This window comes from Typopeltis vanoorti, chromosome 5 (assembly GCF_054136105.1).
Source record: "Typopeltis vanoorti isolate ZY-2024b chromosome 5, IOZ_Tvanoo_1.0, whole genome shotgun sequence".
Lineage (NCBI taxonomy): Eukaryota > Metazoa > Arthropoda > Arachnida > Uropygi > Thelyphonidae > Typopeltis > Typopeltis vanoorti.
Window position 1 is genome coordinate 62,087,240 of NC_143553.1, and position 14,434 is coordinate 62,101,673.

At 32.6% G+C, this 14,434-nt stretch overlaps 1 protein-coding gene across 2 annotated transcripts in view; it reads left to right on the top strand.

The window, feature by feature from the left end:
- LOC150106468 (cytosol aminopeptidase-like) overlaps positions 1–12,586 on the top strand; it is a 245,362-nt gene extending 232,776 nt beyond the window's left edge. For both annotated transcript variants that reach the window (XM_090393141.1, XM_090393142.1), the window contains 2 exons: positions 6,254–6,347; positions 12,505–12,586. In XM_090393141.1, coding sequence (XP_090249267.1) covers positions 6,254–6,347; positions 12,505–12,566 — 156 coding nt within the window. In that variant the 3' untranslated portion in view covers positions 12,567–12,586. The remainder of the gene's footprint in view (positions 1–6,253; positions 6,348–12,504) is intronic.
- Positions 12,587–14,434: the final 1,848 nt, after the last annotated feature.

Here is a 14,434-nt window from a genome sequence, read left to right on the forward strand (position 1 = left end):
GATTTTCTTATCATTTTCTTTAAACCAGTGTTGATGTTTCTTTAGACTAAAGCTAATTATTCCTTTGCATGTTATAAGATAACAGGCCTAAATGATAACAGTGCTGCCTATTATTCTTGGAATGCTAAGAGGGTAATTTGCTATTGAGATGCTACTGGAACTGGCTACACTTAGCAGAATCTTTGAAAGTATCAACATGAAAGTCTTTGACTCTATGGCTTGCATGCCAGTTCCTACTTAAGTACATTCTTAATGGCTATGGTAGAGTAAATAAGACATTGATCAATCTAGCATCCATTATTAGTCGTGGCTCTTGTGGAAAAGAAATGGTTATGGTTATGAACATGAATAATGACATAATCAGTCAAAATGCCAGTGACTTAAACGAGGATGTTTCCATGATGTCTTGAATTTTTTCTTTTGATGAAAAAGTGTTTTGATGGTAAAGTTGTGTTTAGCACACTTTGTCAACAGTTAGATTCCATTTGAATTGATTTTCCAACACTTTCCTTCCTAGTAGTTCCCTGCCAGATTGTCGCACTAAACTTATATTGAAGTCACCAAGATGAATTACTTCATCTTATTTTAGGAGGTTACACTATATATCATAAATTTGACTTGACTTGAAAATATTTTGAGTCATCAGCATCCCCAATATTAGGGTCATTGTAAGATATCCAAGTAGGAGAGTAAAAGCATCTGGTACTCTTAGTTTGAACAAGATATACTAGGTCCTGATAACTGTAAGCATGCTGTTTTGGTCATCTCAAATGTAAGGTCATGAGATGCTTGTTGATTTCATCTGGCATCAACATGCATGTCAAAAAAAAAACTTACCCTGTGAATCCATTCTTCTTCTGCTCTCATATTCCTAAAGGTGAAGGAGGTATACCCTCCTTCATACTATCTTAGTTGTTCCTCTTCAGCACAGTGAGTTTCTGAGAGGGGCAGTTCTACTTTTGTGGGAATTTGCAACCAAAAACCAAACATTTTAGGTTATAAATTAAATGTGTGCAGCTGGTGAATAGAGATCCCATTGAATGCAGTTATCCAGTCAGTGAGGCAACTTTTAGGGCACCTTTTCTAGTCTTTTTTCTCCATTTTAAATGAGAAGAGTAATTCATGAAAAGGATTGCTCTGTCATGGCTGCAGCTGCCAAATGCTTTCTTTCCTCAGTCCTCAAACTTGATGACTGAATCAAATTCTTTTGATGTTGCAGCCTTCTTCTACTAGTCTGCCCATTGATATACAGATTATTTCTGCCTGGTAAGCCATTGAGATATGGATTGCATTTAGTCTAGAAACCTCTCCATTGACTTTGCCATTTAGGATGGCCCTACCAGTTCCAAATCAGACAGCATCACTCTCGAGATCATGGAAACATGCAAGCCTCTGTAGCACAAGGTAGCACAATCTATGGAGAGGACAGTTATTTACAATGTACATGAACTACATTATACAAACAGTAGAAATAACATGATATTGTGATAAAATATACATTACTAATATCTACACAAAGTGAAAACGTTATCTTCTTAAATACATCTGCTACAGGTCTTCAGTACTCATTAAACAAATGAAGTAGCTAGCTGCTTTTACTAATGTAACATAAATTAGTATTTATTGTTCATTATTACTAAATCAAAAATCAAAATTATAAAACAGATTAAAAAAACAGTATCATTATAGTTTATCATCTGTCATTGATACCATCTGTTCACTATCCTAATTGTTCTCAGTACTCTCATGTCTATAGTCTCTAGTCTTTAATGAACTGCTATATTTCTAACTCAACTCTCTGATCCATAAGTTAAAATTTCTTTGAAAGCTTTTGAACACTGCTAGTTTAGGTTTAGTGTTCTGGCTAATTTCTCTTTTATTCTATATAAATTTATTTAGCTAGCTTACCACTACACCAGCTTTCCATATTTAATTTGTCAGCTTCACTAAAAACAATGCCTAAATAGCTGAAATATTTTACTTATTCTATAAGTTCTCCATTGATAATGCAGTTGACGTTTTCCCATATTCCTGCCTATTTTCATGGTTTAGATCTTTTCATTGCTGATTTTCATACTAAATATATTGTAGTTATTATTCTATTTAATTAAAGAATCCTGAAGACTTGTACTGAATGTGTTTATGAGTACAAGATTATCTGCATAAAGGAAACAGTGAATTTGATATCTCAGATTTTGATAATAGGATTAATGCCACTTTCTTTCATAATGTAAATCATATAGATCAGGGTTTCCAAAACTATGAGGTGCAGACAGCCCTGGGGAGGTATGAAGAACTCTTTAGTTGTATATTATTACAATAAATCCACCTTTCCCAAAATATACACGATCAAAATGGCTCACACCCCGTTAACATTCTTCCCCCACCCCAGTTTCCCAAAAAATCCTTCCCCTTCCCCCAAGAAGTGCCCTTAAGTATAATAATAATAATATATATGTATTATTTTATTTAAAAAAAAAAAAAACGGGTTTTCTAAATTAATCTTCCTGCCTTGCATCATACACTCCCCCCCCCCTTTTTTTTTAACAGCCTAACAGCAGAAGTATGGAGAATGAAGATATCCTAACATCTAAACAAGGCATGTGCAAAATTTCTTCAATTATTCTCTATATATTTATCTTTAAAATACACTTATAATGCCCTAAAAATTCTTGAGTAAAAAGCCAGTGTATTTAAAATAAGGGACATTCCTAAAGAAAAACAGGCTAAAATAGCTGCAAAAATAACTAGTTTCAAGTGAATAACATGGTGATGGAGGAAGCACAAACATTGTTTTTGCTTATGACTAGCTTGTCATAGTTGTAGACTTACAATTCAGATTTAGATTTGATGAATGATGCTGATAAGGAGGAGGATCATTTCATCCAACTACAGAGTAAATCTTTACTAAGGCAAAATTTTGTTAATGAAAATCTTGATGAATTCTGTTGTTCTCAAATGGCTACAAACCCAGTTTTGGCAAGTAATTCTCTTTTTGCCTTAATTCCATTTGCTACAACTTATCTATGCGAATCTGGATTTTCAACATTAGTCAGTGTGAAGACAAAGTTTAGAAATCAATTGGATGCCAGACATTATGTTTGCCTAGCACTTTTAAACAGTTCCTCGATTTTCTGTCTTAACTAGTCGAAAGCAGCAACATCCATTTCATTAAGGTGATCATGAAGAATTATATAATTTTTTTATAATTGTATAGGATAAATAATTATGTTTGTTTCATTTGAGCATTTTTATTTGATGTTTGGATTTTTAGGGGTGGTGAGTAAATTAAGATTACACTACAGGGAGATGTGATGGCAAAATGTTTGGGAACCTCTGATATAGATGAATAAGTGCAGAGATAGTGCACCCTTATCTGACATCTCAGTTTAATCAAACCACTTTCCTGTACTTCAATTCTAACTGCAGACTACTTAAATATGTTTTAATTTTCAAGTTTCTGCTTCACAGTTTTTCTTAGTCACATTTCTGTCCTGTCAAATAAATCTTACTTGGAATACTTAGTAGAGAAATTCCTCTGTAGTTCTCACATTGAGTTTCACTTCCCTTTTCACAGATGGGAACTATTGGAGCCCTACTCCAATTGTCCAGAATTTGATCTTCTAATGAAGCATTCTGCATTATGTGGTTAACCACTTGAAAAGTTTTATATCTCAATATTTGAGCATTTCTGGTCAGATTTCACCTATTCCAGCTGCCTTTCTACATTCTAGGCTTTTGATAGCTTTTCTATCTTTTAGTATCGATATGTACTCGATACTAAACCAATTCAATTACCAAGATTCGTACTTGTAGGAGTATGAATCTTGGTAATTTTTGGAGATAAGCTTATGTTGGTTAGACATTCTTCTACTTTTTTTAGGAAAAACTTTAATTAATAACTACCGTACCTATATTTTGGCAATGTTACATTGCCATCTTCAGGGATCACAAAACAATGATATGTGCATGCAGAAACTCACCCTAAGCAAATGAGGCTGAAGAAAGGCAACTGAAGTCAGTTCTAGAGTCCCAAAAGTGCCTCCTAGCAGGATGAATTGGGTTGTCTTGGCCATTGAGCTGACGATCTTAGAATGTAAACCGAAATTGTTCAGGTTTGGGAAGTTTTTCAGAGCTGAGGCTGATTCAAAGAATAATCTTTCGTACTTGTTCCAATGTAATAAAGTGGCCTTCTTTCAGCATATTCTGTGGTGGATGTCCAATGCATGGTTAGCAAGTCCTGAATGGCTGCATTGGTGGAACCGGATGTAGTCTTTGTGTTCGGATATCCTGAAACAATATACCACAATTTCTCAATACGCTTAAACGATCAACACCCCAGGATCCAGTTTACCTTGGAAAAGGAAAGCAACAACAGTCTCCTTTTCGTATACACTCTGATTGCACGTCAGCCTGATGGATCCCTGGCTTTCTCTGGTTCTCTGTCTACACATTCAGGTAGATAAATTCACCAGCAGTCACCCGCCCCCTCCCAACAATATGAGATTATAAAAACCCTATATAACAGGGCAAAATTAATCAGTTTAGATAGCAATGTCCTTGCTACTGAACTTAGCCATATCCTCCTTAACACCTTCTTAGACAATAGCTACAACCCCCAAAAAAATATTAAAACCAGTTAGCCACAATCCCCCTTCATAACAGATTACTCTAAATCTATCACCATTCTATATATCTGGAGTACATAATAAAAAAAAAAAACTAAGAAAAATCCTAAGAAAATATGACCTCACAACTAGTTACAAACCACAAGAAATTGGCATCTCTTATCTGTTCCACCAAAGACCAACCCCTTCCCCTAGACCTACCTGGAGTATACCAGGTCCCTTGCAGTTGCAAACTATCCTACTACAGCCAACCATGCAAGACAGCCAATATCAGGATATTCGAACACAAGGACTACATCCGGTTCCACCACCACCACAGAATACAGTGGAAGAAGGCCATTTTATTACACCGAAGCAAATACAAGTATGAAAGATTATTCCTTGAATCAGTCTCAGCTCTGAAAAACTTCCCACACCTCAACAAATTTGGGGGCATGAGACTACCCCAAATTTGGGAACCTTACATTCTAAGATCGTCAGCCCAATGGTCAAGACAACCCAATTCAGTCTGCTAGGGGACACTTTGAAGACTCTAGGACTGACTTCAGTTGCCTTTCTTCAGTCTCATTTGCTTAGTGTGAGTGCCTGTGTACACATTTCATTGTTTTGTGATCCCTGAAGATGGCAATGTAACATTGCCGAAATATAGGTAGTTAATAATTAGTTTACACAGTAGTTGTAGTATTGAATGCTACTACTACTTCTTTCTTTCCTTGATCACTGTTGCCTAAATACAACTAGCATCCTATATTTATTATTTAGCGGGATCTCACCTGTTTTACTTTTGTTATGCCATTTTGATTTATTTTCTTTTGAGAGCTCGTATGCTGATGATGATGACTAAAAAAAAAAAAAAAAAAAAAAAAAAAAATATTAATTACATTCTCATTAGTAAGTTATTAAATATAATAGCACACATTAATAACATATATTGTTTATAGTGCATGCACAGCTGTATTTGAATAAAATTTATAGGAACAATAGAACACTCAATCAAAACAGTAAATATACAGCATAAAACAGGTCTTGAAATCATATGTATCTAAGAGATAGAATAAAAATATAGAATACAATTAATAATTTAGGGATTACTGCAAATTGAGTTCTGCAAAAAATTGGTGTGATAAAAAATCAAATATATTAGAAAGGAACTAAAAACATTATTTTTATTTAGAATGCAAATTAATTCATTCTCAGTTTGTGTGGCTGTCTAAACAGAATAAAAGATGATTAACATATGTTTGTTGCAAAATTCGCAAAAGAAATGTCTAATCAAGACTGAATTATAGGTGATCTTCTTTGTAGTCTTGAGGCACTGATCAAATTAGTAATCTGATAAAATAACATTGATTTGGATGAAAATTATTGATAAGAAAGTAATGATGAATTCTTATGTTGGACTCTCATTATTGTACCTTTCAGAAAATTATAACACACACACACAGTATATTACTGTGTGTGTGTGTGTGTGTGTGTGTGTGTATATATTCAAGCAGTATATACTACTTGAATATTGTCATTAGGTATTTATCTTTAGAAATTCTCAAATTGGCACTTATGCATTGCATATTTTAGTATCTGATTAGTCCATTATGTATATTAAATAATGTTTTGAAATGTTTTAGGAATTTGTGAATGTCAAACAGTGGCTTCATTTAGATATTGCAGGAGTAATGGAAAATAAAGATGAAATACCTTATCTGTCTAAAGGATTATCAGGTAAAAGAAATTTATTAAAAAAACTTTAAATTATTTGAATTGTAGTCATAAAAAATCTGTAAAATAATATTTTGTAAGAAATACTTGAAAAGTTTTACTCTTCTGTTAATCTTAATGTTGTTAACAGGTCTGAGAAAATCAGTTGTTGTTAAACATTTCACTTATATTAAATAATGTGCAAATAAATGCAGGAAAAGACAATTATATATGCATTGCTTCTTTTTTAGTCCTTGTATTCTCTGAAGTACAAAACTTATGACAACTCTGCAACCCAGTATTACTGGTTTTAAATAGGACCATCTAATACTGGAATAGCAATAATTTTTGGAGGCTAAATATTCTCCCAAAAATTAATTGCCTACTTCAAGGTTCTAAGAAAATTTAACCTGTTTACAAAATAATTTTAAATGTATCACTGAAGTTCATTTTTTTTTCTTGTCATACAAATTCAGAAGTGCCATTCATCGCTGATGAATCAGATCCCATGTTGTAATGAAAACTAATGCTGAAAGTTTGCAATAACCTTGCTATACAGAATGCAACTTTAAATCTTAAGATAGTAATCTTAAAATTTAAATGCAACTTTAAATCTTAAGATGGATATCTCTTACCATCACTTATTCAGTGATGGTAAGAGATATCCATCACTGAATAAGTGATTGTAATATAGTAATCTCTTGATTAATGCGCCCCCGATTAGTGCATCATTTTTTTTTTCTATACCCAATTTCGATTAGCGCACCTATATACATCTTAAAAATAAATGTTACAGATTTTAAAAATTTTCTATCTATACATTTTTATGGCTAACTATTTTAAAAAATCACTCACCAGAATGAAATAATTTAGTTACCGATTTAAAACATTTTACAAAGTTATTTCTAATGGCATGCTACACTACTTCCATGTACACTATGTTCCAAATTTTTACTGCCAAAATTTATGTTGTTTGCTATAGTATGCCTAAAGATTTGAGACCCTTCAACACTCCTGCGCATGTCACAAAAAGGAGAATCCATTCCAATAATAGGGTAATCAATCCGTCTTCTGGGATGAGATGTTTATTATTACACATTGGAAAGTTAATTTCTCTTTTATGATCATTGTAGTTTTTAAAGCGGTAACTATTTTGCTTGTATAACAGTTGGGAAATTTTATCTATAAAGCACATGATTTTGCACGTTGGCGACCAATTCGTATGTCCTTCATTTCTTTCTCCCCTTCAATGATAACGGTTAATTAAATCTCATTCTGAAGAATTGAGTGATTCTGACCTGCTAAATTTAGATGCACAGCGGGAAGATCTCGAAGAAAATTTAACCACTGATAGTCAGCCAAAAGAGATTTTACAGAAACAATTTGAAAATATTTTTCGTACAATTGAAGTTTTTAAGCAGCAGTGCTTAGAGGCTAACCCTGATGAAGAGAGAAGCAGTAAAATTTGCAGAAAAGTAGAAGAGGCAATAGGGCCATACCGTTGGTTGTATGAAAAAAAGAAATAAAATGCCTGCCAAACTACATTAGCTCAATTCTTTGTTAAGAAGTAGAATAATAAAATTTAAATTTATATTCTGAATATGTTTTATTGTCTTTCAGCTTCATGGTTTTCCTTTAACTAGGCCCTGAGACATACCTTAATTCTTTTATAAAAAAATTAAGGTTCAAAAAAGAAATTTGGGGAACGAATTATGCTTTTTCCCATAGGTTATTATATTCGATTAATGCGCCTGTTTTAAAGAATGTATTAGGTGCACTAATCGAGGCATTCAGTGTAAGCATGTTAACAAAATCTGTTACATTGAAATAAATTAAATTTCATACAAATGAAGGCTTTATTCCATATTCAGCTTTTAAACTAGTGTTTTTCTTCCACATTTTTGGAGTTTCCAAATTTGTATAAAATGTGCAAGCCTCTTTAATTCAGTTGGTAAAAACCACTATGTTTACCGAAAAAGGCTGTAGATTTAAATCTTGCATAAACGTGAGTTTTTATTAAAGATTATTGTGAATAAGGTAATGATATTCTTGAGTTTTGAGTTGAAATATACAATATGAGAAAGTGTTGAGAATGAAGCTTGTACGTCCTTCATTTCTTTCTGCACTCACACTCAGTTATGTGAATTTAAATAGGTATATTGAATAGCTGAAAAGAAAACATGAATAGAACTGGTAAATGAAAAAGATGATAAATGGAATGGACTATAAATTTTTGAATTTAAAATTATGAAAACTAAAAATTAAAGAATAAAGGAAACAAAAAAATTAGTAAAGTATATGCAGGACCAGTGATGACATGATGATGTACTGGCTAGGTTGTGAGAAAAAACATAATCAGTTGGTGAACAAGACAAAACTGACTGTGACCTTGCTGCATGATTTAAGATTTTGTATTAAGAGGAATTTTGGTGGGTCAGGATTAATGGTGAATAATGTATTTTATTTAAATTAGAGGGCCTTGTGTGTGTTTATAGCATCCTGATTAGTTCTTATCGCTAGAGATTTAGAGCAATGTAATTTGGTTTCGTTTTCTTGGAAATCAATTATGGTGACTTTTTTAAATTTCATAAGTGTGTGGATTGTGCAGTGTATGCAATGATATTTCAGTAGTGAGATTTTTTATTGATATTACTAGTGTTTTTGCTTGCATTTTTGTTTAGCAGTGGAATGCAGCTTCTGTGGTATATTCTTTTTTTAGGAAAGTGTTTTTTAGGAGAAATAGTACAAAGTTATGAAAACTAATTAAAAACTAAGTAAAATTAGAAGTAAAGGAATGGTAAAATTTTACAAGTCACATACAGTTACTTGTTGATAGTAATGTGTACATAATAAAACAGAGTAATGATAAAAATGTAAAAATCTAAGAAATTTATCTACACTGACAAACACCTGCTACCTCCCATTTTCACTTCCATCATGCTGTATGAACAAACATAGCTCATATAGTTCCATTATGAATTTATCAAACTACACTTTCTCAAGATGAAATTGAAATATTAAACGAAAAATTAAAATTTTACTACTCTAATAAAACACTTTTATAAAAAGAGTATATAATAGAAACTTTACATTAAACTTAAAAATGACCCCCGAGGATATATTTAAATATATATATATATATATATATATATATATAAAAACAGAAACAATATCTTAAATAATAAAAGAATTCAAAAACCAAATCTTCCCCTTAATCTATAAAAAAAATTTAAACATAACCCTAATAATATTATCAATGAGGCAGATAAAGACCATATTACCATTATAATCGACAAAACCAGTTGCCACAATAAAAATTTTGACATTGTCAATGATACCAATACTTATAATTACAGAAGAGTCTGTCCCCAGCATATAACAGATTGAAAAACTTTGATATCAACTTAAAGAAAAAGAAAAAATATATATATATACACACACACACAGTTTAAAAAATTGGCCCCTACTATTTTCAGGCAAGTTACAATATATACAGTAGGCTATCCTGTTTGCCTCATAATTTCATTCAAATACACCACAAAAAGCTCCTTTATTAAAATTTATTTCCCAACTAATCAAGCCATTACACAATTACAATTTCAAAAGTTATGATTAAAAAATACCAACAAAGTCTTCAAACATAAAACTAACTGTCATATATTCTCTTCTTTTGATGCATCTTCCTTATTTTATACCAACCTCAACATACCCCAAACCTTGGACAGTGTTCATCCTTCTTAAAAATTACCACAGCAATTATCAGAAATTATTCCCTTCTGATATCTTTTCTCTGATTAAGGTTATAATCTCAGCAAATTTCTTTAAATATAATGATCATTACTAATTATATAATATATAAGGATCATATATAATGATCTATATAATATAATCATATATAACTTATATAATGATCATATTTAAGAACAGATTTTCAGTCTTCCCATGGGCCAAAACATTAATAGTCGACTTGCTGATCTTTTCCTTGCCCAGATGGAAATATAATTCTTATCACCATAAATGTATCCACCACTGCATTTCTTACTGTGGTGGATACATTAATGCTGTCCTATGTATCAGTAACAAGAATGCTATACAAACTTTTTTTTCTTCTTTAAACACCTTTAGCCACAGACTAAAATTCTCCATCAAATATGAGGGAAAAAAATCCACAAATTTCTTAAATTTAACTTGCACCAATAAAATATACCACAATCATACAACATAGGAAACTACAATAATACACCAATTAACACTCAGGATGCGTTCCTAGAAGACAAAGTGCTAAACGAAACAGCATTAAACGGGGTAATTTTAACACATAGTGAATAGGGATAGGGGAACACGAGACCAAGGATAAACAAGTTTTACTTTAATTTTAAGTTATTTTTATGTTAATTTTCCTTTCATGGCTCTTGGTGTTTTGGAATGATACATAAGCAACAGTTTTAATTTGAAATCACCATTGGCATTACCTCCCAGAAGAAGCGTTAAACGGTCTTTTGCAGCTTTGAATCCTGGTGCTCGCTTTTGTTTGCATGATATAAACTGCACTTTGGCATTCTCTGTCAGAAAAGTCCCATTTCATTAACATTAAAAACCAGTTTTGGGGGATAATTTTCTCTTTCAATTATGTCTCTTAAAGTTGATGGAAAGGCTGAAGCAGCTTCAGTATCTGCACTCACCACTTCTCCGGTGATTCAAATGATGTAGAGGTTGCTTCTTTTTTTAAATCTGTTGAACCGATCTCTGCTAGCTGCATAGTTTTCGCTCTTATCCTCTCTTTGTTTTTGAATACAATTAAAAATACTTCTGGCCTTTTTCATGATTATTTCCTGATGCGCTCGGTTTCATCATCAATCTAAATGAAAAGACGTTTCTCCATTTCCTCTAAAACATGGCTTCTGGATCAGGTTATTTTCGTTGCAGAAGACATGGTTGTGGTTGCCGAACACTTAATTTTGTCCTTGTTTTATTAAATTGTTTATATAGTAGAGGTAGACAAATTTAAAGTGGCTCCAATGTCAACTTGGTGTTCACCTTTTTCTAATTGCCTCAGCACCTGCATTTTAATGTCGAGCAAGATGCTTTTTCATATCAGTTTTGTTTGTTTTAATCTTTGTTTGTTTGTTTTGCTAATTGGTTCGGGTATAACCATATTACAGTACAAACTGTATATAAGAAGAATCAAGGGAAATACAGCGATAAATTGAATCACATAAATTTAGTGCTTTTTAAGGGCTCAGAAAAAACCACATTATAGCAAATTAGTGTTAAACGGGGTCTTACTGTACTTACAGTTCTCTTTCTATCATCCTTATTCTATCAGAAGATTAGTTATTTTAATAGAGTTCATCAACACTCACAAATACTCTTCCTCAATTGTAAGAAATCACAGACTTAAAAGATATCTTCTATTCTCACCAATATTCACAACAATTAATAGATTGTGCCATTCATACAGCTGAAAATCACACGCCTCTTTCCCAAAGCACCTAAATCCTAATCTAAAATTACCATATATTCACAATATTTGCAAATCCATCAAACACATCTTCAAACATTCTAACTATAAAGCAATATTCAAGCAGCAAACTGCAAAATTTACTAAAAAACAAACATCTCACACTGATGTTACTATTATGCCATAATGTTGTTTACAAGTTTAACTACTTGCTACATTGTATCCATCATTCATTCATTACAGTCGCATATATTAGAACATTGCTGTGATTGCAATATTCCCTATGGTCTGAAATGCACTTACTCCATTGGAGTTGCCATAAGTTCGAACATTTAGTAAAAAACAAAAAAAAAGCACCACCAAAGCCTTGACTCCATTATCTGAACTTGAATTAGAATTTAGGCTCTGGCTATTGAAAATATGAGAAACTCTTTTTCTAACTATGCATCGTTAAATTTTTCATTAATTAATAATATAAATTTTCCTCAGTTATTGCTTTGTGCTGTTTTATGTATAATCACATGGCTGTCACTGTTTGAAATTAGTCTGTTGTTCTAAGTCTATTTTGTATTCTACTGCCTATTGCCACTGATGAACTGTAATTTTCAGGTTAAAATATCTGGTCTTTGAATAAATATTATTCACTCCTTTCCTTGTGTTATTGTGTGAATTTTTAAGATATATGTGTATAAATACTTTTTTTTTTTTTTTTTTTTGCAGGACGACCCACTAGAACTGTAATAGAGTTCATTAAGGCAGTATCAGCAAGCAGACATGCCTAAATATAACACTTAGCAAACTGCAAGCTATAGCAAAACTGTTTGTTACTCAAATTTTTTACTGCATAATGTTTCTGTATTGGGATATATTTTGAAATAAAATACTGATTACCAAAAAACTTTTAAGTCAGTCATTCTTCACTGAAATTGAATAACTATTTTTAAACTATCATGGTTTTGATTTATAATTGAAATTAACATGAAATTATCATGAAAACAAACTGAATTCATGACTATTTCAGATGTTATTACTAATAATTCTGTACATTTTAGCTGTGTCAAACTCTTCACTCTTAAGAAATGACAATCGACTGAAACAAATATCTCCATAAAATGGTAACTCCCACACATGCACGCACACACAGACACAGGATTAACTGTCAAGATAAGCCCTTCTAGTACATGTTGTATATTTAGAAGAATAAATAAATGATGTGTGTCTTGTCTTGCTGTTTGAAGTATGGGTTTCATTCTTGTCTAAGACAAAAGGAACATTTATAAGGACTTTTCACCTAAAAGTAAGTTAGTCTTACATATAGTTTGTGTGTGTGGGGGGGGGGGGGGATACCTCTTAGAAACTTGGAATTTTTTTTTTTTTTAACCTTACCTAGCCTCAAAACTAAACCCACTATATAGAGCTAGTTCTAATGATGGAGACCTGTATAATAATAATAATTATTATTATTATTTGACACCTCCAGGGAGTCCAAAGACTCATTGAGGGAGGGTCTGCTCTACAACTCTGTCTCTGCCACTCAATCCACCAACTGACTGCAACTACACGAACATCATCTACCACCACCACTACTATTTCCACAGACAATCACAAACATCCATGCCCATGGTGGGATTCGAACATAGAGCCCTTTGGCTGGAAAGCGGATATGCTAACCACTCGGCCAACCAGGCTGGCTGAGTGGTTATATATATATATAATATATATAATAATAATCATTTAGCCAAAATTTTATTTAATCATTTGTATGTAGTTCTGATGGTATTATATTGCATTATTCCTTAGCACTTGAAGTTGTTTATTTTATGTAAGACTAAAAGATTGTGTCCACTTGACCTGCAAGAAGTGGGAGAGGACAGTTTTTGTTTAAAAGAATTTGCTCAGCGTTTTTTTTTTTTTTTTTTTGTAGTCATTTTAGATCAGAAATATTTTGTAGTGTTAGTTGGTCACTCTGTAGAGCAAGTTCTAATGATATTACCTCTGTCTGAAGATTAAAGATTTGAAATTATTTGATTTTTCAGCAAGGTAGTAGTGGGATTAGCATGTAGATATATGTAGGTTAACAATTAACAGAATCAGAGAGAATGTTGAGAAAGGTAGTTTACCTTCTCTTCCATCCTTTGTTGTAAAGTTGATTCTGCAGCGTATACTCTATGTATACATATTATTATTGTTCCGGGCAACTCCAAGGAGTCGACAGGCTCATCGAGGGAGGCCCTAACATCATGTCAAGAACAACTATTCGCCATTCACACAGTATCTATCATACATTGCCTTGAACTCATTCACGGTCATAGCACCCACAACAGACTCTGGAAGCTTATTCCACTCATTCACTACTCTCCAAGTAAAAAACCTAGCTCTAACACCCAGCTTCCATTCATGGCCCCTAGTCCTCTCACCAGCAGTCATATTTTCAAAAATATCTTCTGGATCAATCTTATAGAAACTCTTCAGTAATTTGAATGTCTCAATCATATCACCTCTCCTTTGCCTATCAAAAATTTCTGCAACCCACAAATCTTCAACCTATTCTCATAAGGTTCATTCCACAGACCTTCTATCATCTTGGTCACTTGTCTCTGGATCCTCTCCACTTCCTCCCCATCACGAAGAAACCCTGGTGCCCATAATT